This window comes from Annulohypoxylon truncatum, assembly GCF_022578515.1.
Source record: "Annulohypoxylon truncatum strain CBS 140777 unplaced genomic scaffold F4807scaffold_4, whole genome shotgun sequence".
In the NCBI taxonomy this organism is placed as follows: Eukaryota; Fungi; Ascomycota; class Sordariomycetes; order Xylariales; family Hypoxylaceae; genus Annulohypoxylon; species Annulohypoxylon truncatum.
In genome coordinates this window covers 683,563-707,127 of record NW_025953790.1, presented here as the reverse complement: position 1 = coordinate 707,127, position 23,565 = coordinate 683,563, and the positions used below count along the sequence as shown (strand labels likewise).

Genomic DNA, 23,565 nt, shown 5'->3' with positions numbered 1-23,565 from the left:
TGATGATAAAAACTAAGAAGTTAAAGGAGATTGAATACCCTCTCTCGTACTTGACTGAGCTTTGAGAGGTATACCTATGGCGAAGTCAGTTAAGGCGATCTGAGAATAGTCTCAAAATTCAAAAAGAAGGAGTTTGTAGAATGATGGGTGAGGTAAGTCCACCTTGATGGAGCATAGAAGTGATTAAATACTTCATTACCTTGAAAATAATCAACTAGGACCAGAGTGTCTGTAAATCGATAAGATTTAGGACGTGGCGCAATTGTTGAGACTTCTATGTGGGAATGGGAAGAGATAGGAGAATGGGGATTAGACGTGATACGATATACCAAGCGTATCGAGGAAGGAACGATAGCTTAACATATCAGATACATCAATTGATTGAAGGTGGATCTTTTATATTATCGATTGAAATCGACAATTCTTCCCGCACGTGGTGATTAGGGGCATTGACAGGTGGGAAGGAAGGAGGAGGTATGGTAAGAAGAATATGTAACTTACTAGGTATTTCGTGATGTTTGAGATGCGACGATCGGAGAATTAGGATGGACGTCAAGAGAGTATGGGATACTGCTCTCTAAACGTATAAAACGAGTGGGATAATGCCGTTGTGTTGTACTAGAGGGTTAGAGGGAAGTTCTCCTACCAGTAGTATGGATGGTTAAACGTGCCAACTCAGCACAAAAACTACCTGGAGAAAAAAAATGAGTTAGTTCATTTTGCAGCATAGTGAATTAATTTAGACCTACTGGCAAACTCAATAAGAAGTCGCAAGATCCCTAAGATGTCTGTCCGCACCAAGACCAAAGGTCTGAATGAAGTTGTTGCGGATTACCTGTGTCTCAAGAAGGACCTCGACGCGGGAACCAAGGATGTCCCAACGACAATGCCTTTCGCTAAAGAGAAGAAAAAGAATGTGGGTAGTTACGGCCTACTTGAGATCCAGACCGAACCAAGACGTTCAATGGTCCAATACTAAAGAGTGGATTGGGGATCAAGATGTACGAGTAGGGTAAGGTGTTGTGGGAAGATGATGGTTGTTAGTGTTAGAAGTTGAAGCAGGGAAGATTTCCAAGTCAAATCCCCTGGTGTTAAATAGGTATTGCATAGGTCCAGGATAATCAGCAAGCGCGGCCAATGCTCCTACAAACGACACATTCAACTGATGAGTGCTAGAAGGCGCATCCGCATTTGGTGGTGAAATAGAAGGTGCTAGGCTCCAGGGGTATCTAATTGTATCTATTATACATGCGTACATACCTCATAATAGTCTAAGTCTATTATCCTCGCATCAACCTTAACGTGTTATTGGCTAGTATACAAAAAAAAACTCGTGAAAATTTAAAGGAGCGTAGACCGCGTGGGTTGTTTGCACAGTTATTATTTGAGCTGGTGACTTAGACCGGTCAAGGCTCAGCTAGTCATAGCCTAAGGACGTCTTCAATATGATTAGACGAATCATCTCATATGTTCCACACTGGCGGTAATTGCTATTACGATCAGATAATAATTTAACGAGATCGACCAATCGCTATGTTCTTTGAAAAGGTTAGCCAAGAAATCTTCAACCATGATGCTGGACCAAGGCGGTCATACCCTTGGTCAGTACCTTTTTCGATTTCGACTTTAATATGTACTTAGGTAATGGGCATGGCCTACCAGATGGCATATGCCAGTCCGTATTCTAGTTGTTGATGTATCACGCTGTTGACGGCCTTATAGGGTTAGATTCTACATTCACGAATGATAAAGGCGAGTTTGTACTCGGCTTCCCATACTAACAATACACGACGACTATCCACTTGGTACCTAATTATAGATCACCTTTTTGGATGTGCTTAGGGGCCTAGTGCTCAAGACAACCGCTGATAGTTGTGACTTTTAGTTATGGATGTTGTAGCTATGGACCGGCTGGGTAACTACATAGTCTGTCGTTTGTATAATCCATGAGTTCAATTCATGAGAATATCCTATAATAACGTTCTATGTCTCTAAGCCTGAAATATCGTTCGTGTACAAAATCCTTTGATTTAATTATCTAGTCGAAACAAAACAAAAAGTCTTTCGAGGAAAATTCTAGATATTCATTAAGATGTTATTAGTTGAAACTCTGTGGAAGTGTCAGGAGGTGGGCCCATCATTGAAGACTGTGCCACATAGTGAGTGAGAGTAGCAGGTAGCTCACCTTTGGCTTGCTTGTATGTAATAAAAGACCTTTATTAACGCCTGTCCCTCTCCTAAAGCCCTTTGGCGCCCCTTAAATGTTCGTCCTAGGTATTATCCAGGCTGTAGCTAACTAGCTGCTATCTAACCTCTTGCTCTTAGCCCCTGACAGGAAGTTTGTATGGATGTAGACTAGATAGATAGTGCTCGACTGTTTATGTACAGAGTAACTCTTCCGTCAATTTTGTTTATCCTGTCACCAGTGAAGACTATGGTATATTATTTTTATTCAAAGAAGGCAACAGTTTCGTCGAAACAAATAGGAGTACATACTACTAAAACAAAAACTCACTGACACTCACAAAACATGGACGATACTTGGCTAGATCTTACTTGCCAGTGTTTCAGCAGTATTGCTACCCATCTCTGTGGAATCATTATCTTTTTTTAGTTAAAGATATAGGTAGTTGAACTTTCACATCGTAACATGTGATGCGGTCAAAATTGATAAGAGCATGTGGCCCTATGGAATATTTACGTATTCTTAAAAATATGCCACACGTATCACGAAATATTTCATTGGACCAGGGTTCCTCTCTGTTTTGGAAACAAGATTCATCTCATTGAAGTTGAAATTATGTTTCCTGTATATATATAAGACGTAAATCTTGCAGACAAAATTATCAAAGTATTGGTGCATCTTCATTAATACAAGGAACTATTCTATTTGAAGATTGGCATCATACTTTATATCCTATCTTATTGCAAATAGAGAAAAGATATATCACCAAAATCCAAATAGATAATTTTTACGCAACAGCGTATTGTGTAGTCTATCTTTGGTTGATAAATAGTCTCCTTATTTGTCAAATACTACAAAACATGTACAATAATCAAAATCCCAGTGTAACTGAACCAGATATCAAGTCATGTAGTTGCGGCACGGTACATACAAATGTGATTATTATCCACATAACAGTGCTAGAATTTCCCAAAGAAAATCCAAGTGAGAGAGCGTAATATATCCGATGACTTACAAGTGGGGATCATTTTATGGTACATGCTTGTTTACAATCCAGTTCAAATAATGCTTAGAATGTGTAAATACTACTGCCACTATTATATACAAACACGTATTCTGTACCATTGATTTATTGAATGAGGGATAAACATTTCAAAGAGTTACCTCAGAGAATAGAGAAAGCGTGCGTAATAAAGCATTTGGTTAAGGGTGTGTACTGAAAGACTTGATTATATTTTGATGCCATGGATAGATCTTCCATAAGCGCAATTGCACCGCCTTTTTGTCAAATCTCCCGAATTTCTATTTATGACTTAGGATAAAAATCTGATTATCATGATATTCATCTCAAAGAAGTGAGTTGAATCGTAAATGATGACTTAATCTGAACTTCCCCTTTCTATGCTTTTACCCCTGAAAAAGGGGGCGAGGTTATGCGCCACAATCCTGCGCCACAAATGCCGTTGTAAGTGTAGGTGCTCGAGGATAACAAATGTGGTGGTATCCATCTATCATCACATCACAAATCACCAGATTCATATACTCAGTCTCATAGTTTCTTAATCTTTTCAATTCACATCATCCGTAGTTAGATAAGTGAATTACCGCCTAACAAAGAAGCCCTTCTTCCCACCTGCACCCACACCAGCCACCATACCCGTGCGCTTCCTCTTCAACAGACTCTCCTTCGAAGCCCTCGCATTCTTCTGTATCCTCGGAGCCAGCTTCTGATCTCCTTGCTCATTCAAGACCCTATATCGCGTAGATCCCACAATCTGATCTCGCGGCCTCTTGGCCTCCGCCTCAAAATTGATTTTCTTGGGCTTTTTGACGACTCTCATAGCAGACTCGTCAACATCTTCATCCTCGCTCGATGAGTCCGTCAGGAATTCAGCTGGTAATACGGTGGGTAGGTTGAATTTCTGCGCCCGTCGTCGACCGGCTGTTACTGCTGTTTCAACCTCGGCTACGCCGTTATCTTCGCTAGAACCTCGTTCTTTACTGGCGGGCTTGCTCTTGCCCTGATGTACTTCCACCGTCGCGCGCGAGCGTTTTCTTTGCTCAGCTTGTTGCTTATAGAGGCTGTCTTTTTCTTGGCGCTTTCGTTTTAAGGAAGCCGCTTGTCTGGGGCCAGGTTAGTATTAAGTTATAAATTTAAGACGAAGGATGACTCACTTTTCCGCAGCCTCCGAAGCAGCCTGTGCTGCCTTCTGCACCTCCTTTGCGGCGGCTTGTGTAGATACTGCTTCGGGCGCATCGTCATCGTCACTATCCTCTTCCTCTTTTCTGGTATCCTCGTTCTCTCCTTTCTTGTCCGCTTGCGCCGCGGCGCCAGCCACAAAATTTTCTACATCGTCATCATCACCGAACACAACATGCTTGCCTTTGGGCTTACGCATAGGCGTCGACTCGGGTTCTGACTTCTGCGAGGCTAGCTTCTGGCTCGCTTCCTCTTCTAGTTGCCTAGAGGCACTTGAAGGCTCGGCATCAGGCCCTGATTCTAATGCCACTTCATTTGAATCTTGTGAGTCGGGAACGGCGCGCGATTGGGACCTGCCAGCTACAGGTATTTCTACCTCAAGGTAGGTCTTCCGTCCGGTAGCGGTGCTTTCGTCTTCTCTCGTCCGTACCGCCAATCTTTGTCGCTTGGGGCTTGCTGCTTCTGAGATCAGAGAAGCGCTACCTTCATCATCGTGTTCGCTATCGACATCGTCCCCAACCGACTTTCGTTTCCCGCGCGACGAGACGGGCTCCTCTTGGACCGGTATTTCGTTCGCCTTCGTAGCCTCTTTGTCGATGGTATTCTGCGGAGTATTCGCAAGACCCCTAGTAAGTGAAGCCATTGCGACTAATAATCAATTGTAATTTATGGTTTAAACGAAAGGTTTAGGAAGATGAGGGAGGCAGTTCAAAAGTGACGCGCAGCTGCAGCCCTTTAATCTTGGTGGGATGATCGTTCTTGACTTCCCGTAACTTTTTTTCTGTTTGTTTGTTGATCGATAAGATAATCGGGCTCTGATAGGCCAATAAATTCAATTAAACCCCCCGTTATAGCAACATCGGCAAATATTCGGCTTTTAATTCTATTCATCACCCGGCATCTCGAATTCTTCTGTGATGCTTCAACTTGATATCGAGTCGGATATTGTTATTATGTTCTCATCAGGGGGATCTACTCATAAGGTGCTTTTATTTGTATTAGATTACACTCGAGAAGTTTATAAGTGGAATGGGTCAACATGTAACATGTTACTCAATGGATGACGATAGTCTCACTCACCACCTCACCCTGTGTATGAGATGACCTAACTCGACGAAGGCATACGACCAATTCCTCAATTTAAGGAAGTGCTCGTACAAATCAACGATGCCTTCTAAATCTATCCGTCACCTTACACGCCTACCCCTATACCTCTTCCTCCAGCCCGCAATCAGACCCTCCACCACCATCACCATCATCCACCATGCTCTCCGGGCCCCCAAACCCCGGTACCTATCCTCATCTACTCCATACCACATAAGAAAGTCTCCCACAAACAACCGCCACAATGGCTTCACTACAGAACCACCTAAGCACACTTCCACCCGGACCAAGTTCACCGGGTCCGACGCACCACCCCTCAGCTTCTGGGAAACCTACGCCCGGCCGCCCCTAGTACCCCCGGACACCGTGACCCCGGAGGCCTGCCACACCGCATGCAAGCAATACGTATCTCTCGCCCTCGAGAACCTTCCGAACTGGCAACGGCGGTGCCCCTCGCTCTTCACTTTGCAATACGTCATCTTAGTCCTCATGAACTCGCCCGGCAGCACCGCTTTAGCAATGCACATCACGCACACCCTCGTATCTCTAGACTACGCCCCCGCCATCCTCAGCCTCGCATACCTAGGCTTCCGCTCCGGCCAACTAGAGTCCAACATCCACCTAACCCAAGCCAAACAAGGCCTCGAGCGCCTCTCCTCACTCACCCCGCCCAATCGCAGCAGCAGCAGCAGCAGCACCTACCGCGCCGACGCGCTGACCCTGGCCGGACTCATCGCCGCCTCGCGCCAAACCCCCAAAGACGACACCCGGGCCCTAAACCTCTTCACCGAAGCCAGCACCGCCTTCACCTCTTCCGCAACCGCGCAGTGGCAGTGGCGCGCCAGCGCCGTCCTCGCGGAAGGCAAGATCCACGCGCGGCGGTCGCGCCCGGACCTCGCGCGCGCGGTATACGCGGCGCACGCCCGCGAGCTGGATAACGCGGACGTGCTGTACGCGTACGCCATGCTTCTGGAGCGCACCGACCCGGCGCGCGTGCCCATGCTCGAGCGGGCCGCCGTGAGCGCCTGCGCGGGCGCCGCGCGCGAGATGGCGCGGGTCGAGCTCGAGCGCGCCGAGGACGCGGGGCTGAGCAAGGGGGAGCGGTACGTTAGGCGGGTTTTGGCGGATGAGTGGTTGAGGATCGCGGGGGAGAAGGAGGCTGCATAGGTAATTGTATGAATTTTTAGTGTGCGGTGAATATGCTACTCGTTCTGCTGTTGAAGAATGGAGAACGAAGTAAATGCTCCCAGGGGGGGTGAAGTGTAGGTAGTTCTTATGTGCATAATCTATATCCTCCTATATATATATTATGGGAATAAAGTGATGGTCAAATATAAGACCGTATCTAGCTATGGCTTTCATAACTACATATATTTAAATATCTACTCTCATATATTTAGGACGTTAAGTACGGCTTTTAGAAGCCATATTTCAGTATCAGGAGGGATCTAGATAAATAACCATTACTTAGTACACAATATTGCCGAATAATATTAACAAAACAACTCGGAGTGACTGACGGTCCGACTGGTCCTAGGTATCTAGCCGTAGCCGACCTGATGTCCATATTTTGAATGCCTATTACCGTTTCCGTCTCAGCATATACACATGTGGTTTCTTGTTATTTAATAAGGCTTCAATAGTACACCTTCCATGCTGCCTGACAAATGCCTTCCTTCAAAGTCGAGCTGGGAATCGATGGACGCCCCTCTCTCGTTCCCCAGTCTGAAGCGCCTCTTTGAAACCAAGATTCAATCAACCCTGCGTTCTCAATATTCTCAAACTTGCCTTCCAAAGCCAAAGATTAACCTGCCTTCCGATGGTTTGCGCCGGTCACTCCCTTTCCCACCTAACATAAACACTCGTCAGCACCCCAAATTGGTGCACCCGATGCTAACGTAAATGCCACCATGCTTCAACGCCCAGACGATGCAATACTTCCAAGTACTGTTCCAATGCTGAACTTTGAGGACCTGGAAATAGGGCCAGGGGATATATATCATACGGATGATACGGGATGTAAAGTCAAAATACAACAGCCTTAGTCGTCATGAAAGAATGTGGTATTCCCAACAAGTGGCGCAGTTGAGGGGCCTGCGTCGCTCATGTCGACGTCTCTGCTACCGGGATCTTCGTCTGAGCCAGGCAGACCCAGCGCAGAACGACGGAAATCGCCCGTCAGAGGCCGAGTTGGCGATGGCTCGGCGAGCTTCTGAGGCAGAGAAAGTGGTCTCTCGCAGAAGGCGTCTTCCGGAGGCGAGAATGACCAGACCTAATCATCACGTGAGAAAGAGTTTAGGGGGTGTATTTAAGGGCGATAGACTTACCTCCATCATGACTCTACTTCCCCTGTTCGCAACTGCGACGCACTTCTCGTCCTCGAAAACTACCCTCCAGACAGATTCGGCTGTGATGAGTTCTCTCACGAGGTGGCCCGTCTTTACGTCCCAGACCTTGACCCTACCGTCGCTACCGCCACTTACTACACGAGTGTCATCAAATTGCAGGCTGGTGACACTATTGTCATGCGCTGCCAATCGATGGATTGGACACATCTTCTCGAGGGACCAAACCCTGACCGATCCGTCCGAACCTCCCGTAACGAGGGTGTTACCACGCAGTTGCAACTGTCCCACTAGTGAAGTATGACCCTGGAGTACAGCGATAGCCTCCCTACTTCGAATTAGTATGATAAACCCGACTATAACATACACGATATAACTCACCCTGTATGAGCGTCCCAAACACGGACGCTAGTATCGAGACTTCCGGTAACAACCCTATGGCCATCGAAGGCGATGGCGTATATCTGGCTGAAGTGGCCGCCAAGAGTGTGAAGACATCTACCTTCGGAGATACTCCATATTTTGGCTGTCGCGTCGTAGCTTCCAGAGACGACGATGTCGCCCTTTATTTCCAGACATCTCACGCTCGCTTGATGTCCGACGAGAACGTTCTTGCAAACTCCTTGTCTGATGTCCCAGACTCGCAGGGTGGTATCACGCGAGCCCGATATCGCTGTATTGGCGTCTGACATCTTAAGGCAGCGGACGGTCGATGTATGGCCACGCAGAGTGTACAAACATCTCCTAATACTCCAGTTAGCTAAAAGCCCGCAAAAAAACTCTTCGGAATAAACCTTACCCAGACGTCATATCCCATACTCGCACATCACGATCGCATCCGCCACTGACCAGAATATCTTCCCACGGAACCATAGCCCAAACACCCATAATGTGACCCTGGAGAGTGCGAAGAGCATTGCCTTCGCGGTCGAAAATGTGAATCCTCGCATTGTCAAGAGCTACAACAATATACTTCGGGGTTAAGTGCAGACTAGTCACAACCCTGCCGTCCTGGGTGATTGTTCTTGTGGTGTTACGCCCACCTGTCCTCCATGCCGATTCGACGAGATATCTCTGCTTGAAGTGGGACTTGTACGATCGGAGTTTGGGTCGTCCTCCTGCCGACGAACCTTCCGCAAAATTATCGAAGCTGCGAGTAGACGCATGAAACGAGGGCCCAGGTAGAGCTCCCGGGAAACTGTGAATGTATTCGGGATCGGCTAGAGGCAAAGCACCGGGCCTAGTCGCCACATAGGGCGGGATTCCGTAGGAGACTTCAGAAAGACGACGATTATAATCGTGCTTGACACATAGATTTTTCCATGTTACATCGTCGCTCAAAAGATCCCTCCATCTCCTAGAAACCTGAGACGCGCGCGCAAGTACCTGTGGATCATCGATAAACGACAATATTCTCAAACATAATTCGTCTGGCAAACTGGTGAAGGGATCCTTCTTCAGCAAGGGGCTCACGAATTGATGTACGAAACTGAGCTGTTGAGTTGTGCACATATTCAACATATCCGCAAGAATCCGATTCCTATGTCGCCCGGAACAGTTCTTGAAGTGTTGTCGCACCTGGGCAAGGAAGAAGTCCTCATCGTCAGCAGCGTCACTCCAGTCAGGTTGCGCATCCGTCGGTCCCGGAGAGGCTGCTGGTGTGGGTGGTGGAGGAGGAGATCCTGTGACTTGCTGCTCGAAATCTGGAGCCGGCGTACTCATGCTTGGCGTAGGCGGACCTCTCGGTCGAGGTTGTTGAATCATCTTGTCCATCCTCTGATTTACAATGATTGGGCCGGTACTCGTCGTGTTTAGAGACAACTCTTCGCCGCAATTTAAAAGACTAGTTCTCCTTCCCGAGAGACTGAGCGGAGGACCGTAGCCCGCCATGTCTGTGATAAAGTATTAAGATCGTATTTCGGTATGCCGCGATAACTAGTCGAGGTTATCTGTCACGATTGACAGGAGAATCGCCGGTTGATTCGGGTAGAATGTGTTGACTCGTACGGCCTGGACAGGGATCAGCTACGGTAATGAAGATGAAGGAAGACAAAGGTAAAGGTATTTTGTCGTGTTGACAGACGGAAGGTGAGCGCAGGTGAAGGTCCACTATGCAGGGCGGCTGTTCGTATGGCGGTGCAGGTGTTGGAGTAGGGGACACACAAGGATGGTGTATGCATACGTTCGGATCAATGAGACAGGCTGTCCCAAGGTACAATTGGTAGGTCAAACGACCCAAGGTACCATCTAAACTGACTTTGCGAAGACCAAAACCAACACTGCTATAATCGATGTACGATGCTGTGGCGATAATCGTTACAGTGCAGCGACGGGTGAATGAATCGCGAAGAGAGTTAGAATGGCATCGGCAGCGGAGATGTCTTCTAAAAAAGGGTTCAAAGTCCAAGATCCAAGGTTGTCGGCGGACGCGGGTACAAAGGTTTTCCCAATATTAAAGCACGGGATAGTCTACCAGGAATGTTCAAACGAAGATGAAGCTGTCGAGAAACCTCTCGAAGGTTTTGCAAGGCGGACGAAAGTTTGATGATGATGGTGTAATTAAAGTAGTCGGTTGAGGATGGTAAGATGTGATTCTCTAAAGTGGAATGGGGGCCAGGAGCGGGTTAGGAGCGGAACCAAGCAGAGATGAGCAGGAACGTGCCTCCCCATAACCTGCCCTGCTTGCCCATAACAGTTTCTCCCGCCGGGGGAAGTGCAACACTAGCGACACCGTGTATGTACTGTCTCCGAGGTAATAGTGACTTAAGGGTAATTTAGTATTCAAGGCTGCTCAAATTGGAACATCGGAACCTTTAATGCTATTATGTATGTGTAGGTACTTAAGTACATAATTAATATGCACTGGGCATACACATAAGTATATATGTATCAATAATGCGATTTTATTCTCCCAACATTTACATATGCGTAAAAAGGCAATTGCTTCGGATGAAGATGAATCCAGGCGGCGAAAAGGATCCATTAGGTTTGTCTTGCACAGTGTTCGTATTGACGTTTAAATCTTGTAGCGTGAGTTCTTAATTAGTAACATTTGAACCCTCGGAATCTAAAACGTCTCGTCGTGCTAGGGTCCTCGATCTCCCTAGTACATGCGTAGTCTAAACTTAGCTTCCTCGAACCTTGGGGTTAGAATCTGCATGTGCTTCTGTAAAAGGCAGTGAACGTCGAACATCGCGACTCGAAGTTGCTATATTACCGTAATCGTATCTAATAGCATATGGCTTTATGTAAATTTACTAGATAGGTCATCTTTGCCATCTCCAAAAATGCATATAAACCACTATGTAGCCCAGGGTGTGCGGCGGCTACAATGGTCGAGGAGACTAACGGATAACATTAAACCCCTTGTCCCATGTAAGTCGAGATCACGCTGTACTGCAAATATGTACAATATGTGTGTATGTACATACAGTGCATCCCAGCCATAGGATTTGTATCGATACCTCTGAACATGTCTCAATTTCCATTGGCCGTCAACCCCATCCACCAGTTTAGAAAGACTTCAAGTGCTGTACATATCCGCAATTCCCACCTGTCTAGGCATGTATGCAGTAAGTTCCGCAGAGCTAGTGCTATCCGTGAAAGATCATTGATAGAATGATGGATAGTCGACACTATGATATGAGCATGTTACGATAACCAACCAATCCTTTTCAAGACATGCTTACGATGCAAGGCAAGATACGGACTATTACTTACTTCCTTACTCACTGACTTGGCTCCATTTGCGAACCTCTCTATCTTGCACATTTCAAGGTTTTACTTGGACAACCAGGACAAACCCAAGTGTGTTCCATCTGCTCGACATCATGCGCATCGCATTATTGCCTATTTCTGAATTATTAGTTCGCCCGACTTATCATAACTTGCCAGCACATTATCAGGTAACTATACGCCGTGGCGACTCACTAATAATGGCCTAATGGTATATAGTGCCGAGGTACACTCCTGTAATTCGGCCTGTCCGGGGGGAGGGGTTTCGTAGAAGAAGAAAAAAAAAAGAGTTACATAATACTAAGGGATAACGTTAGTGTCTAAATTCGACTGGACGCCTACATTCTCTAAAGGTTTCTGAAATCATAAATGTCAGGTTGGGATGATGAAGCAGTGTATGTGCTGAGTCAGAAGTGATCGTAAGTATGATTTAGAGCAGGCTTTTCTGTCGGGGGTTTACTACAAAGAGGCTTGAACCCATTGCCCTATAAGAGATTTGTTAATGTTGAGTTCATAATGGATGCTGCTATGCCATTACTACGTTGGTGATGTCAAAATTCCTACCTGCATGCCTAAAAGCGTTAAACCTGATGGTGTATAAGAACCATCACCGACATCCATCAAGGAGTCTATTTCGAAGAACTCGTTCTGATGGGATGTAGTGCATTCCTGTGATTAAAAAGATAGGGGTATAATAGACGGAAAGGCTATGCCGACGAGAGTAAAGTAGAAACTGATGAGAGAAGTAGGTGGGTATTTAACTAATAGACCTAACTCTCTTCCATAAGGGACGAAGGAAATGTTTACTGCTATTCTTACTAAGGAGACGTCACCTAGCATGAACCTTTAACCTTTGAATTGTAAGAGACAGTTTGGCATACGCCCAATCCTGTAAAATTGAGGCTATTATCATTCAATGGTAATTCGAACGAGTACCCCAAACATCGAAATCCTCCCCGTCTTGCCCCTAGTTTCATTGACTGGCCGAACCGCGTAGCATCCTTCAATCGAAATAAGTATTTTTAGTTTCCTGCTATTGATAACTTCTGAAAAAAGATTCTCATGCAAGCCTGGTAATACATATTGTCTCCATTTCACAGCCCCTCATTCGCCGAACATAAAAAGCTGGATAGAGTGATGCTACAGAGCATCTCAAGCCCTGTCAATGAGCTGTATATACTGACAAGGAAGATGTTATATTACAACAGACGATGTCCTATTGTCTTAACACATTCAGAAATCCGCTGCCCCGGACATGCAGTGCAGAAGGCCCCTTTTTAGTACGTATTCAAAGAGATAAACAACAAGTTGGTCTATATACAGTCCGAGGGTATATTCCGTACATGAAATTGCACAAGGAACCCTCTCTCCGACGAGGACCTCGATACGATCGTACACCATTCAATGTCTTTTGAACATGCTCTTAGTGTTACCTACCTACGTAGGTAGGTAAGAAGGTTAAGGGGTAACGCAAATGGAGGACCACGTCATGTCCTTAACCTAGACATGCCGGCCATCCAATCCCAAGATCCCGACTCCTTTTATAGCTTTGTGGCAACACAGATTTTCAGGAAAACAGAAACACGAACCGACCTTTTCTTTCCCCCTCACAGAATTTTTAGTGATGGTGGCCGAATTGTGTGAGAAGAGGCAAGAACATTCCAATCACTGTTGCCAGTGTTTCCCTCATCTGAGGATGGACATGTTTTCGCTGGTTCCCATCAGCGTATCCGTTGGGGATTGAGCCGGTGTCGTGTCCGGAAGGTGAGTCGCCTTCTTGCATAGAATGCATGGCAACATAACTAGAAATATTAATTAGATGGAGCGGGAAAGTATGGGTTGGCGAGACTCACAGAAATGTTCCCGCTGAGAATAATAGTAACATTCCAGTCCACCACTGATTTAACTGACCCTCGCCGCCTCCGCCCAAGAAACTAACGAGTATGAACGTTGCCCATGCGCCAAATGGAGACGCCAGGCTGAACACAATCAAATGTCCTCGGGCCGCACGCTTAGAAAGGCCTTGCTTTAGGAGGATGGAAGTAAGACCAAAGGCTGCGGGTGCCTTGTGTACCATTATAGCAACGAACACAATAAAACCTAGCTTCGTATCCGGCGAAGTGGCCGATGCTCCCATCGCGATACCATCTGCCGCGGCATGTATAACTAGTCCTGTAGTAGTGGCCAGACTTCTTGACTGTTTTGGCGTCGGCGTTAAGGAACCAAGGAACCCTTCGGGCTCGTCTTCATCACCAGAGAGGGACGAACCACCCAAATTGCTCAGGCTGATATGTCTGGGTGGAGGGGGCGGTTGGAAGTTTTCCGACGCATGGCGAGGAAGTCGATCGATGAGAAACATAAGGATGAACCCTAGAATTAAAGAAAGGCCAATGTAGAAAGTGGGAACTTCAACACCGGCGTGTTGGTTTCCGGTGGGGGCTTTTATGTCGTCGCCCGGTATCGTGTCTGGATCTTGTGCCCATCTGGGGGCCATTATTTGTCCTAGACCATGTAGACTTCTGGTATTCTGAGAATGCGATGGAATTGAAGCTTCAGTAATCGCCTCGACCCCCTCTGGTATTATAACTACCAAAGACGTGCCCACGAGTATGCCTATGCCGATGCTTGATATCAATCGAAGTTGCGATTGCGATAGGGACATGGATAGTGGTAGTGCGCCGGCAAGAAAGGAGCTACTCTCGTCAGTTTTCGATTTTAGGAGTCGGAGACGTGTGCATTCGAAGCACTCACGCTAATGCCATAACAACCTAAAATAAACGAAGAATATGTTAGCGATCATACCTACATCTCGAAAGAACGTAATTATGGTTAGCATGGGATTGGACAATGGCGAACGTACCGTTAAGGCGAGTAGAATAAATAATCCAGTTCCAGCCATGATTGCTGCGTTCGCCTCAAGGGAGCTCCGAAAAGACAATTGCTTGTTACCGATTCATTGGCAAGAATTCTGACCGAAGCTAAATATTTGGTTGTTCAAGGTATGGCTTTACGAGAATGGAGGATGAGAGGAGCGATAAGGTATTAATAATGAAGTAGGTAGTAATCTGAGGCGACGAGAGTGAGATGTTGAACGTTCATCTTTTTGCGACGGTAGCCTCAGAGCCTGTCCCTAGTGCTTTCCTAGCAGTTTCCCTGTCAAACGTCCACTAAATTCGACCCCTGCCACAACTTGCTTTTAGGCGGGACCATCGCACGTCACTGCCGATTTTCCATTTTGAGTGGTACCTTTTTATTTATTGCGCTAACTCCCAAAAGAGCTTAGATTAGACGCCAAGGTCCGAACGATCTGACTTAGAACTTTGGAACCCCCGTATCCTGGCTGCCTGGCCTGTGCGTCAGTTGTCCATAATCCACTAAGGCAAACGCGCCGCTTCCATCATTAGAACGCGACACGCAGATCTTGGGAAGCGCGTTAATTGTTCAACGACAAGCGCCTTCTTGCTATTCAAGATCTTTCCTTAGACATGCTCAGTTCTACCAACCATTGATCTTCCCGACATACACACATTAACCGCATCGCATCGCATAGCGCACCTATCGCATTTCCCTTCGTCAACAACAATTACAGAGTAGCCTGTCGCGATACGAGTGGCGTCGTAAGCTTATCGCACATAGCCGGCTACAAATTCCTGACCTACAGATACTCATTACCGTCCTTTGCCTACGAACCTATCCTAACCCTTCTGCCAGTAGGGCTTCTCTGGAAGATTGTGCCACAGGATGGACGACGAATGTATGTGACCTTATCCACATCAACATGAAAGAAGAATTAGCTGAATCATTTTACTAGGGACGGTGGATGCCAATGAGGCTATCACCTTGTCGCTCGTGCGACCTGGGCCAGCAAAAGAGATCGTCAATGTCGAAAGCTTTAAGCCGAAGTTCACATACCCTATCTTTGGCGAAGAGGAACAAATTTTTGGCCACAAGGGTCTGAAGGTCAACATTCGCTTTGATGCTAGGGATCTGCGCCCTAACATTTCGGTAACATCACAGCGCAAATTTACCTCCGTCGGCGATGTCGAGGCGTTGGATGTGAGAGAGACTATGAAGGAATATTTGCCTGGTGGTAAGTTCAATTCTTCGTTGAGATATATTCTGGGTACTAACAATTTCTAGTCGCATTTCAATCCAAGAAAGAATTCGAGCTGTCCGTGAATAACCTTTCTGATACGTGGAAACCTCCCGGAAGTTTAGTGAAGAAGATAGATAAGAATGGCGAGACGTATGAAATCTGGCACGGAACCTTAGCCATGCCCGCTGTTCATCAGATGATGAAGCGTATCCAGGTTGCGGTCCTGTTCTACATCGAAGGTGGATCCTACATAACTGAACTAGATGGACCGGATGAATCAGAGACTTCTCTTGCTCGATGGTCTGTGTTCTGGGTTTACAAGGTTGCTACCGTCATGGATAAGGCCCAGTACACTTTTCAGGGTTATGCAACTACGTACAACTTTTGGATGTACCAACCACCAACGCCACCGACCTCACCTAGCGCTGGGAAGGAGAATGGTTCCTGGGAGCTTTCAAAAGGTGACTCTGACAGTGAGATGATCCACCGCATGCGAATTTCTCAATTCTTGATCCTTCCCCCTTTCCAGGGAAAGGGCGTTGGTTCTATGCTTTATAGCACAATGTTCGACATTGCGATGAACTCCTCTAAAACGATAGAAGTAACAGTCGAGGATCCGAACGAGGATTTTGATCTCTTACGGGACTTGTGCGATATCAAGTATCTTCGCAAGAATGTACCTGAGTTTGCCGAACTTAAGGTGAACACCAACGTTCCTCTTCCTGGAAAGGGTGGTCTATTACACAACAACACCCAGATATCTCTCAGTGACGGGAACCGCTCTGATGAGGGAATTGTGGATATGGAAAAGCTCGAGAGTCTCCGGGTTAAGAATAAAATTGCGCCACGACAGTTCTCGCGACTGGTGGAAATGCAACTCATGGCCAAGCTACCCGACTCCGTCCGACCGCGAGCCGATCCCGAGGCCAAGAAGCCAGCCGCTTCGAAAACCGACAAGCACGAGTATGCTCTTTGGCGCCTTCTTCTCAAGCAACGTCTCTATCGTCGCAATGTCTCCATTCTTGGAGAATTCGAGGTCACCGAACGAATTATCAAGTTAAATGAGACCCTCGATAACGTCGAGTGGGAGTACGCTCGAATTCTTGATCGGGTTGAGCCGAAGCCTGTTACCCCTACTAAAATTGTGGTCGTTAGCGGCAAGAGGAAATCCAACGGCGAAGCTGACGCAGAAAGTCGTTCGAACAAGAAGGTACGAGTTTCAGATGAATGAAGGGGCTACAAACACGTAGATCGCTGCTTTGAGTGCTCTGGAGGTTTCTGGTTGGTCATGTGGCAAAGGAGTTTAGGCTGATTCTATGATACCTGCTTTGCATTGACGTTTCTGAGGGGTTTGGCATACCTATGAAGGAGATTCGGGTGGTCTACATAGCCCCTGCGTCTATGGGACACTGGAGGAATATGGACACAACCCTCGGCTTTAACGCTATGGATCTATTAGCACAACGTAGGCACTTGCACTCGTAAATGAGATGACATGGTTCAAATAAAAGCTTGTTGCTTTAATTCCTCATATCAATTGTGACTCCTATCTATCGTCAAAACGCCATAAACTCCATTCAATATGCACATCTAAAGTCATCCCTCACTTTACCAGGTGTATATCAAGTTCTTTTGTTTATCCTAGGTGCCTTTTCCAAGCTGGCTGGCCACGACGGCGGCTTCCTTCACTGCTTTGGCAACGGTTGATCGTACCTTTCCCTCCTCGAGGACCAAGAGACCTTCGATGGTACATCCGCCCGGAGTACTAATCCTATCGCGAAGCAAGGCTGGGTGGTCCCCGCTCTGAACCAGAGCAGCGCAACCTTTCATGCTCTGAGCTGCCATTCTCTGAGCTTCCGCTCGCGGCACGCCCAGCGACACTGCACCATCGACAGCGGCTTCGAGTACAAGGGAGAAGAACGCAGGTCCGGAGCCGGCGAGCGCTGTTGACGCATCCATGTTCTTGGCGGGGAGGTAGATAACATCGCCGATGCGCTTGAAGATCCAGGTTACAAGGCTTGAGGTGTGGGCAGGCAAGGGTGGGTTTGAATTCGCAATTACCGTCATACCTTGGCGAACCATACTGGCCGTGTTGGGTAGCGCACGAACGATTCTGCATCGTCCATCGACCTCCGGATCCTTCTCGGGGACGGCACCGTGTAAAATCTTCTCGATCTGGGGTACGGTGACGCCGGCGCAAATGCTGATCATGAGTTTACCGTGGAGGGCCTTGGCCATGCCGGGCTCGTTCAGCAGGTCCTCGACCATGTAGGGCTTGCAAGCAAGGATGATGACCTCGCTCTTCATGACCGAAGCGACATTCTCCTTCTGGACGACCTTGACGGAGGAGCTGTGCTCCCAGAGTGCCTGCTTGACTCGCTTTGCAGACTCGGGCCGGCGCACGCATGCGATGAATCGCGAGGGGAGGCGGGAGGGGACCTCGTCTGCGGGCGTAGATCTTCCGGAAGGTGTCTGCAGCGGCTTGGGGCCGGACATTTCCTGCAGGGAGCTCAGGATGCCGGAAAGGATTGCGATTCCCATAGTACCTAAGGAAAGTCAATTAGCTGACTGCAGGTTTGTGCGACGCGAGGCGCTAAGACGAGACATACCGCAGCCAAGAACCGCCAAGGTCAGCTCATGGGTAGTGTGGTCGTTGTGCGTGAGCGCCAACATCTTGTCGATTAGGTTTTGTAGATACAGATTGATGATCGGTGAACGTTAAAAATGGTTTGCTGTAACTGAATTGAGCGTATATTTGGGTTTGAGTTTGTTTTTTACTCTCTCCGTTGGGTCGAAAAGACAGAGAAGTCGATCGTATATAACGACGACAATGGCTGCCCAAATTAAGAAGGGAGGAAAAAACGTCAGGAAAGAATTCTTTTCCCTCTCCCCAAACAAAATATATAAACAAATCAACAGATTAGACGAGGAAAAGCACGTTCCACCGCATCACAGGACACCTGTTACGTTTCCCCAATAGTAAGCTTAAGTGCTTAAACTTCACGAAGAAGAACCGCTTCAAACTCGATCAGATTCTTGGGATTTTCGTGCTGGTGACTCTAAGGTACCAAGGTTCCGTATTCATTTACCGAAGTGACACCGAGCAACCTGATCTGCCCGTTGACGCTAACATTCACCGTTAGCCTCATACTAGTATGCTTTAGTGTCACAGTTCCCAGGTACAGTACGCGTACAGAGATAATCCCTGCAATAATTCCTACAATGTCTTTACCATGCCGTTCCTTCCCTTATTACGGTGTGTACCGCAGATGATCCTTTTCTCGCGTACTACGTACATTATGCAGCTGGAGGGCAGCCGCGGGGCAGACTTGCAAATCTTACCTACCAGGATCTTATCGCGTCCCCTCCTACAAGATAAGGTTTTTAAATACTGGGGTGCAGTAGCTCTACAAGCTTAAACTTCCCAGCCTCACATAGATCTTTCAGCCTCGTCTTCTTCCCTCTTCACACTTCCTTCACTTACATTTCCAATCGTTCAATCCTCTTTCAAACTTATTTACTTCCTAAGACGATCATTTTACTATTCATCATATAATGGCGACGGCAGATCCCTTCGAAGTGCGAATGCGCTTCAGCTCCCAGTTACAACACCTAAATGCTAGCACAACGTCGGCCCAGAAAGCTGCCCAGTACGCGTTGAAGTACAAAGACATGGATGAAGATCTGCACTCATGCATTCTAGAACAACTTGAGAAGGTAAGCCATTTTTCATGTATATATGTTTTTTTTTCTACTCTGCTTTATCTTGAATTCGCATTGGGCACTTTCCACATCGTTCAATACTGCTTCGATGGCTTGGGGTTCACGAATTGAAATTAAACATCCCACTGGTCAAGTCTTTATGACATACGAATACTGACATTCCATGTTAGACAAGTATGAACACCCGTGCCAACATCATGTACTTCCTCGAACACCTCTTAGAGATGGCGTCGAAAGAGCGTCAAAACGACTACGTACGTATGATGCAACGCGATATTCTCAGAGTGGTTGATGCGGTCTGTCCCGAAGATGGCTCCGGTGCCGCAAACGTCAAGGTTGTCCGAAAGGTATGCTACAAATTTCAATTAAAATTGATACATAGGAGACAGGATACTTATTATATTGGCTATCTACAGGTGTTGCAAGGTCTGATGACGAAATCCGTCTTACTCGAGCAGACCGTAATCGAGATTGAAGGTTGCTTGAAGGAGCGCGACACATCCGCCGACCTTGGCTTTTCTTCACCCGCTAATGGTGACGACACCTCGCGTTCTCGCAACGGCAATGGAAATTCAACTGCCAACCGCCTCGACAAGCGCCAGATCGAGCAGCGCATCGAAGAGGATAGAGAGCGACACAAGCGCATGCGCGAAAGCATGTGGGCCGTCCCTGGATCTCTAGAAGAGGAGGCTATGAAGATATACGAAGAGACCAGCGAGTACGGCGAAGATGACGAAACCTTTGGTCGTGAGGAGCGGGAAGAGTTTTTACGCGAGGCCGAGGCGAACAAGTGCGACCACATTCGGGCGAAAGAAGCCGCTGAAGCTGCTGCTGTAGTTGCGGGAGGTAACGGGACCTCGTCGCATTAGGAGGCGGCACCCTTGCCTCCCAGCATCCCTAACGACAACGGCAACTCCGTACACAGCAATGACGAGCGCAATGAGCCTAATGACAACTACGATGACGAACCCGCTGAGGCACCTGATGATATGCCTGATGGCGGTAATGACGATCAGCCTCCTGATAGCAAGTCAGAGGGCGAAATTTTTGATGAATACGACAGCGAGCATGGTAATGAACGTGAAAGCCACTTCGGTGTCCTCAGGAATGCATCAAAGGGAAAGAACTGGAGACGCAACCAACGTCGTCGAGCCCGCAGAAGAGGATGGGTTCATCGGCCAGCAGTCCACAGAGACCGACCGGCGGCACTCGAGCGAGAGATACTCCGTAACACCTCATATACAGAGGGTGCGAGACATCGCAGACGACAACGTGAAGAAGGAGCCGCGGCACGTGGACGAGGACCTCGCCAGAATCCCAAGGCCGCCAGAAAACGTGACCGCGATCGCAGCAGAGAGGAAAGAAGATGGAGAGAATCCGACAAAAGCGAGCAGAAGAAGGGGACCAACATGGACAAATTTGGAAAGAACCCGGACCAGAGCCCGGACTTCTTCCAACGCCATGTGCAGTGGGAAAGGCTCTTGCCTTAAAGTCATTCTAAAGGGAATTTGTGACATTATGTAACATTTGAAGATCCGAGGCATGGTTGGTATGGTTGATTTCCACATAGCACATCTGGTCTAATCACGGAAAATTAGGCACTTCATGGATGATACTTCAATAAATTTGAGTTCTCTATGCACTACATGGCTTTCTTGAGGATGGTATTAACTGACATTGAGTATAATTATGGGCTTCTTCTAGTAACTAAGTATCGTCTCCATCTATCATGTAGCATTCCGACGACCACCCCTACCTTACCTATCTAGGCAATCGGCTATATCTCCCGAAAGCACGCCTTGTCTCACACTAAGCCACCTCCCACTCCGCACCTCACTTTTCAAACCATGCCGAAGATATTGCTGTTCGGCGCCGGTTCCCTCGGGATTCCATATGCGTATGTTTTGTCTAAAGCAATTGGACAGGATAACGTTACCGCGGTATGCCGGTCTAACTACGCCGAGGCGTCCCGCAGCGGCTTCACCATCCACTCCAAGCTCTGGGGCGATAACCTGCACTTTCAGCCCCGCGTCGCGCGGTCCGTTGCCGAGGCCGTAGAACCGTCTTCCGCCGCAGACGGCGCAGAGAAGCCCGTCTTCGACTACGTCGTCGTAGCCACCAAGGCTCTTCCCACTTCCCCGTCCATCGCGGAGCTCATCGGGCCCGCGGTCACGCAGGCCAAGACGGGCATCGTGCTGATCCAGAACGGGATCGCGATCGAGGAGGCGTACGCGCGGCGCTACCCCGCGAACCCGATCCTCAGCGCCGTCGCCTACTTCCCCGCGACCCAGGTCAGCCCCGCCGTGGTCCAGCACCGCGAGATCGAGACCTTGCACGTGGGCACGTATCCGGCGGAGGCCCCCGCCGCGCATAAGGAGGCGGCGAAGGGGTTCGTGGATTTGTTGACGAGGGGAGGCGCGACGGGAAAGCTGCGCGAGGATGTGCAGCGCGAGAGGTGGGGCAAGTTGCTTGTTAATGGCGTCTGGAACCCGACGTGTGCGCTCACGAGGCTGCGGGATAGGCAGTTCATCGAGGCGGGCCGGAGCTTGGATCTGGAAGGTGCGAATGCGAGCGGGAGCGGCAGCGGGAGTGGGAATGCGGGGATGGGAGACGGGTTGGCGTTTGTTAAGGAGGTTATGATGGAGATCGCGGCGATCGCGCAGGCGTGCGGGTACGCGGACGTGAACGAGGAGTTGGTGGATTTCCAGATTAATAGGGCGGCTGTGAGGGATTTGCCGGGCGTGCAGCCGTCGATGCTGACGGATGCGTTTGAGGGGCGGAGCATGGAGGTCGATGCTATTGTGGGAAACGCGGTTAGGTTGGCGAGGAAGAAGGGCGTGCCGGTGCCGATGCTGAAGACGATTTATTTGCTTGCTAATGGGTTGAGCGAGAGCTTTGCGAAGAAATAGGGGGTGAAATAGATCCGGTAGTATAAGGATGTCTGGTTAGTAAAGGGGGGAGGTAGAGTTCCCGTACTGATTTCTACGATAGAACTCATGCCGATACCAATCACTTTAGATATAATAGATGCCCCCTTTTTAGTAGATTCTATGGAAGGTCATTCGATAGGCCTTATACATAAAGCTGGAGTATATAGGGACGACTGGAATTGATGGCTTTCGCTTGAGACCAACGTTCCTAGCACTACCCAGAGTCTTCGTATTGTTATACAGTATATTTCATATGTATACACATGGTCGTTTAAGTTCTTTCTTTTCGAGGGTAGATCGATTAGTCCATAACGACAACGGCTCCTAGTTCCTTCATAGTAGCTACGATCTTCTCGGCCTCTTCCTTCGGTACTGCGTCCTTCATCATCTTGGGCGCACTCTCCACAAACTTCTTGCTGTCGACCAAACTCAACCCTAACAAGCCCTTGACCTCCTTGATGATCTTCGCCTTCGCGGCCGCGTCGAAGGATTGTAGCTTCACGCTGAATAGAGTCTTCTCCTGGGCAGCCGGAGCAGGTTCGTCGGCCTCTTCCGCTGCGGCGGGGGCGGCAGCTGGCGCAGCGGCAAATCCTCCAACAGGTAGATCGGGAATATTGAGTCGCGACTGGAATTAATTATTAGCAAGCGGGGCTCTCAGCTCAATGATGCTAGTTAGACATAGCAGGGCCAACCTTTAAGCTGGAAACCAAGTCGGCGGTCTCAAGAAGAGTCAATTGGCTGATTTGGTCGACGATACCGGAGATCTTAGGGTTCGTAGGGGCTGCCGTTGTCTCGTGCCGTCGCTGTATCGTGGGGGTTGTGGTCTGCATGAAGGAAGATGAAGCTCGGAGAGAAGTGCTGGGGCGAATTGATCGCGCGCAGCTTCGAGCTGCATATCTGCACGGCGCCGACATTGTTGACAACTTCCTTCGTGGGCCGAGTGACGAATTGACTCTTTTATAGACGGTAAAGTTCGTGATATCTTTTAAAGATTTTCGATTCACGAATTGTTGAAGCTCGGACCTTCTCTGCCATTAGCGGGACAAGTGGACCCCCTGGCTAGTATCGGCGATAGGCAGGTCCGATCCGGCTCTTCACCGCCTAAATTTTAGATTTTGAGAAACGGCAGAAAAAAAAGTTACGGCAGTCTCTAATCGCTATCGATTTCACTGGCCCATTTTAGTATCGATCTGAGCGAAGTGAGTGAAGATTTTACATATATTCAACCCAATTCTCACATTTTCGCA

General features: G+C 48.0%; 10 protein-coding genes across 10 annotated transcripts; 5 read left to right on the top strand and 5 right to left on the bottom strand.

The window, feature by feature from the left end:
* Positions 1 to 3,563: 3,563 nt before the first annotated feature.
* Positions 3,564 to 5,160, bottom strand: F4807DRAFT_411034 (uncharacterized protein). Its single transcript, XM_047996668.1, has 2 exons — positions 4,361 to 5,160; positions 3,564 to 4,309 (listed from the first exon to the last, which is right to left on the bottom strand). The coding sequence occupies exons 1-2, from the start codon at positions 5,026 to 5,028 to the stop codon at positions 3,787 to 3,789; spliced, it is 1,191 nt and encodes a 396-aa protein (XP_047857952.1). The 5' UTR covers positions 5,029 to 5,160; the 3' UTR covers positions 3,564 to 3,786.
* Positions 5,161 to 5,552: 392 nt separating this feature from the next.
* On the top strand, positions 5,553 to 6,656 carry F4807DRAFT_456774 (uncharacterized protein; the record flags this gene model as incomplete). Its single annotated transcript, XM_048000932.1, has 1 exon — positions 5,553 to 6,656. The coding sequence occupies one exon, from the start codon at positions 5,553 to 5,555 to the stop codon at positions 6,654 to 6,656; it is 1,104 nt and encodes a 367-aa protein (XP_047857951.1).
* An 874-nt stretch (positions 6,657 to 7,530) lies between these two features.
* F4807DRAFT_449988 (WD40 repeat-like protein) lies at positions 7,531 to 9,607 on the bottom strand (the record flags this gene model as incomplete). The annotated part of the gene is made up of 4 exons (XM_048000078.1): positions 7,531 to 7,761; positions 7,817 to 8,162; positions 8,216 to 8,578; positions 8,634 to 9,607. 4 exons carry the CDS (start codon positions 9,605 to 9,607, stop codon positions 7,531 to 7,533), a joined length of 1,914 nt encoding a protein of 637 aa, XP_047857950.1.
* Positions 9,608 to 13,085: 3,478 nt separating this feature from the next.
* Positions 13,086 to 14,715, bottom strand: F4807DRAFT_264895 (Zinc/iron permease). The gene is made up of 3 exons (XM_047994518.1): positions 14,321 to 14,715; positions 13,423 to 14,262; positions 13,086 to 13,371 (listed from the first exon to the last, which is right to left on the bottom strand). The coding sequence occupies exons 1-3, from the start codon at positions 14,329 to 14,331 to the stop codon at positions 13,188 to 13,190; spliced, it is 1,035 nt and encodes a 344-aa protein (XP_047857949.1). The 5' UTR covers positions 14,332 to 14,715; the 3' UTR covers positions 13,086 to 13,187.
* Positions 14,716 to 15,084: 369 nt separating this feature from the next.
* Positions 15,085 to 17,101, top strand: F4807DRAFT_264856 (acyl-CoA N-acyltransferase). Its single transcript, XM_047994517.1, has 3 exons — positions 15,085 to 15,323; positions 15,381 to 15,659; positions 15,710 to 17,101. Exons 1-3 carry the CDS (start codon positions 15,311 to 15,313, stop codon positions 16,894 to 16,896), a joined length of 1,479 nt encoding a protein of 492 aa, XP_047857948.1. The 5' UTR covers positions 15,085 to 15,310; the 3' UTR covers positions 16,897 to 17,101.
* A 205-nt stretch (positions 17,102 to 17,306) lies between these two features.
* On the bottom strand, positions 17,307 to 18,338 carry F4807DRAFT_449987 (pyrroline-5-carboxylate reductase; the record flags this gene model as incomplete). The annotated part of the gene is made up of 2 exons (XM_048000077.1): positions 17,307 to 18,211; positions 18,275 to 18,338. 2 exons carry the CDS (start codon positions 18,336 to 18,338, stop codon positions 17,307 to 17,309), a joined length of 969 nt encoding a protein of 322 aa, XP_047857947.1.
* A 336-nt stretch (positions 18,339 to 18,674) lies between these two features.
* On the top strand, positions 18,675 to 20,440 carry F4807DRAFT_264821 (CTD kinase subunit gamma CTK3-domain-containing protein). The gene is made up of 4 exons (XM_047994516.1): positions 18,675 to 18,729; positions 18,809 to 19,382; positions 19,559 to 19,735; positions 19,805 to 20,440. Exons 2-4 carry the CDS (start codon positions 19,221 to 19,223, stop codon positions 20,255 to 20,257), a joined length of 792 nt encoding a protein of 263 aa, XP_047857946.1. The 5' UTR covers positions 18,675 to 18,729; positions 18,809 to 19,220; the 3' UTR covers positions 20,258 to 20,440.
* F4807DRAFT_264815 (uncharacterized protein) lies at positions 20,103 to 21,030 on the top strand. Its single transcript, XM_047994515.1, has one exon. The coding sequence runs from the start codon at positions 20,316 to 20,318 to the stop codon at positions 20,910 to 20,912; it is 597 nt and encodes a 198-aa protein (XP_047857945.1). The 5' UTR covers positions 20,103 to 20,315; the 3' UTR covers positions 20,913 to 21,030.
* Positions 21,031 to 21,053: 23 nt separating this feature from the next.
* On the top strand, positions 21,054 to 22,447 carry F4807DRAFT_411018 (6-phosphogluconate dehydrogenase C-terminal domain-like protein). Its single transcript, XM_047996667.1, has one exon. The coding sequence runs from the start codon at positions 21,236 to 21,238 to the stop codon at positions 22,295 to 22,297; it is 1,062 nt and encodes a 353-aa protein (XP_047857944.1). The 5' UTR covers positions 21,054 to 21,235; the 3' UTR covers positions 22,298 to 22,447.
* On the bottom strand, positions 22,448 to 23,331 carry F4807DRAFT_411017 (ClpS-like protein). The gene is made up of 2 exons (XM_047996666.1): positions 23,011 to 23,331; positions 22,448 to 22,943 (listed from the first exon to the last, which is right to left on the bottom strand). Exons 1-2 carry the CDS (start codon positions 23,230 to 23,232, stop codon positions 22,620 to 22,622), a joined length of 546 nt encoding a protein of 181 aa, XP_047857943.1. The 5' UTR covers positions 23,233 to 23,331; the 3' UTR covers positions 22,448 to 22,619.
* Between the last annotated feature and the right edge of the window lie 234 nt (positions 23,332 to 23,565).

What these genes read in the sequence shown, in the direction of transcription:
- F4807DRAFT_264895 (XM_047994518.1), bottom strand. An exon ending in TTCTCAGCGGGAACATTTCT is followed by an intron (nt 13,372 to 13,422) that starts GTGAGTCTCGCC and finishes TAATATTTCTAG; the next exon opens with TTATGTTGCCATGCATTCTA.
- F4807DRAFT_264815 (XM_047994515.1), top strand. Translation starts at nt 20,316, where the DNA reads ATGACGAGCGCAATGAGCCTAATGACAACTACGATGACGAACCCGCTG.
- F4807DRAFT_264856 (XM_047994517.1), top strand. An exon ending in GAAGGAATATTTGCCTGGTG is followed by an intron (nt 15,660 to 15,709) that starts GTAAGTTCAATT and finishes AACAATTTCTAG; the next exon opens with TCGCATTTCAATCCAAGAAA.
- F4807DRAFT_411017 (XM_047996666.1), bottom strand. Translation starts at nt 23,232, where the DNA reads ATGTCGGCGCCGTGCAGATATGCAGCTCGAAGCTGCGCGCGATCAATT. An exon ending in ACTTGGTTTCCAGCTTAAAG is followed by an intron (nt 22,944 to 23,010) that starts GTTGGCCCTGCT and finishes AATTAATTCCAG; the next exon opens with TCGCGACTCAATATTCCCGA.
- F4807DRAFT_411018 (XM_047996667.1), top strand. Translation starts at nt 21,236, where the DNA reads ATGCCGAAGATATTGCTGTTCGGCGCCGGTTCCCTCGGGATTCCATAT.
- F4807DRAFT_264821 (XM_047994516.1), top strand. Translation starts at nt 19,221, where the DNA reads ATGGCGACGGCAGATCCCTTCGAAGTGCGAATGCGCTTCAGCTCCCAG. An exon ending in TTCTAGAACAACTTGAGAAG is followed by an intron (nt 19,383 to 19,558) that starts GTAAGCCATTTT and finishes ATTCCATGTTAG; the next exon opens with ACAAGTATGAACACCCGTGC. An exon ending in ACGTCAAGGTTGTCCGAAAG is followed by an intron (nt 19,736 to 19,804) that starts GTATGCTACAAA and finishes GGCTATCTACAG; the next exon opens with GTGTTGCAAGGTCTGATGAC.
- F4807DRAFT_411034 (XM_047996668.1), bottom strand. Translation starts at nt 5,028, where the DNA reads ATGGCTTCACTTACTAGGGGTCTTGCGAATACTCCGCAGAATACCATC. An exon ending in GCTTCGGAGGCTGCGGAAAA is followed by an intron (nt 4,310 to 4,360) that starts GTGAGTCATCCT and finishes ACCTGGCCCCAG; the next exon opens with ACAAGCGGCTTCCTTAAAAC.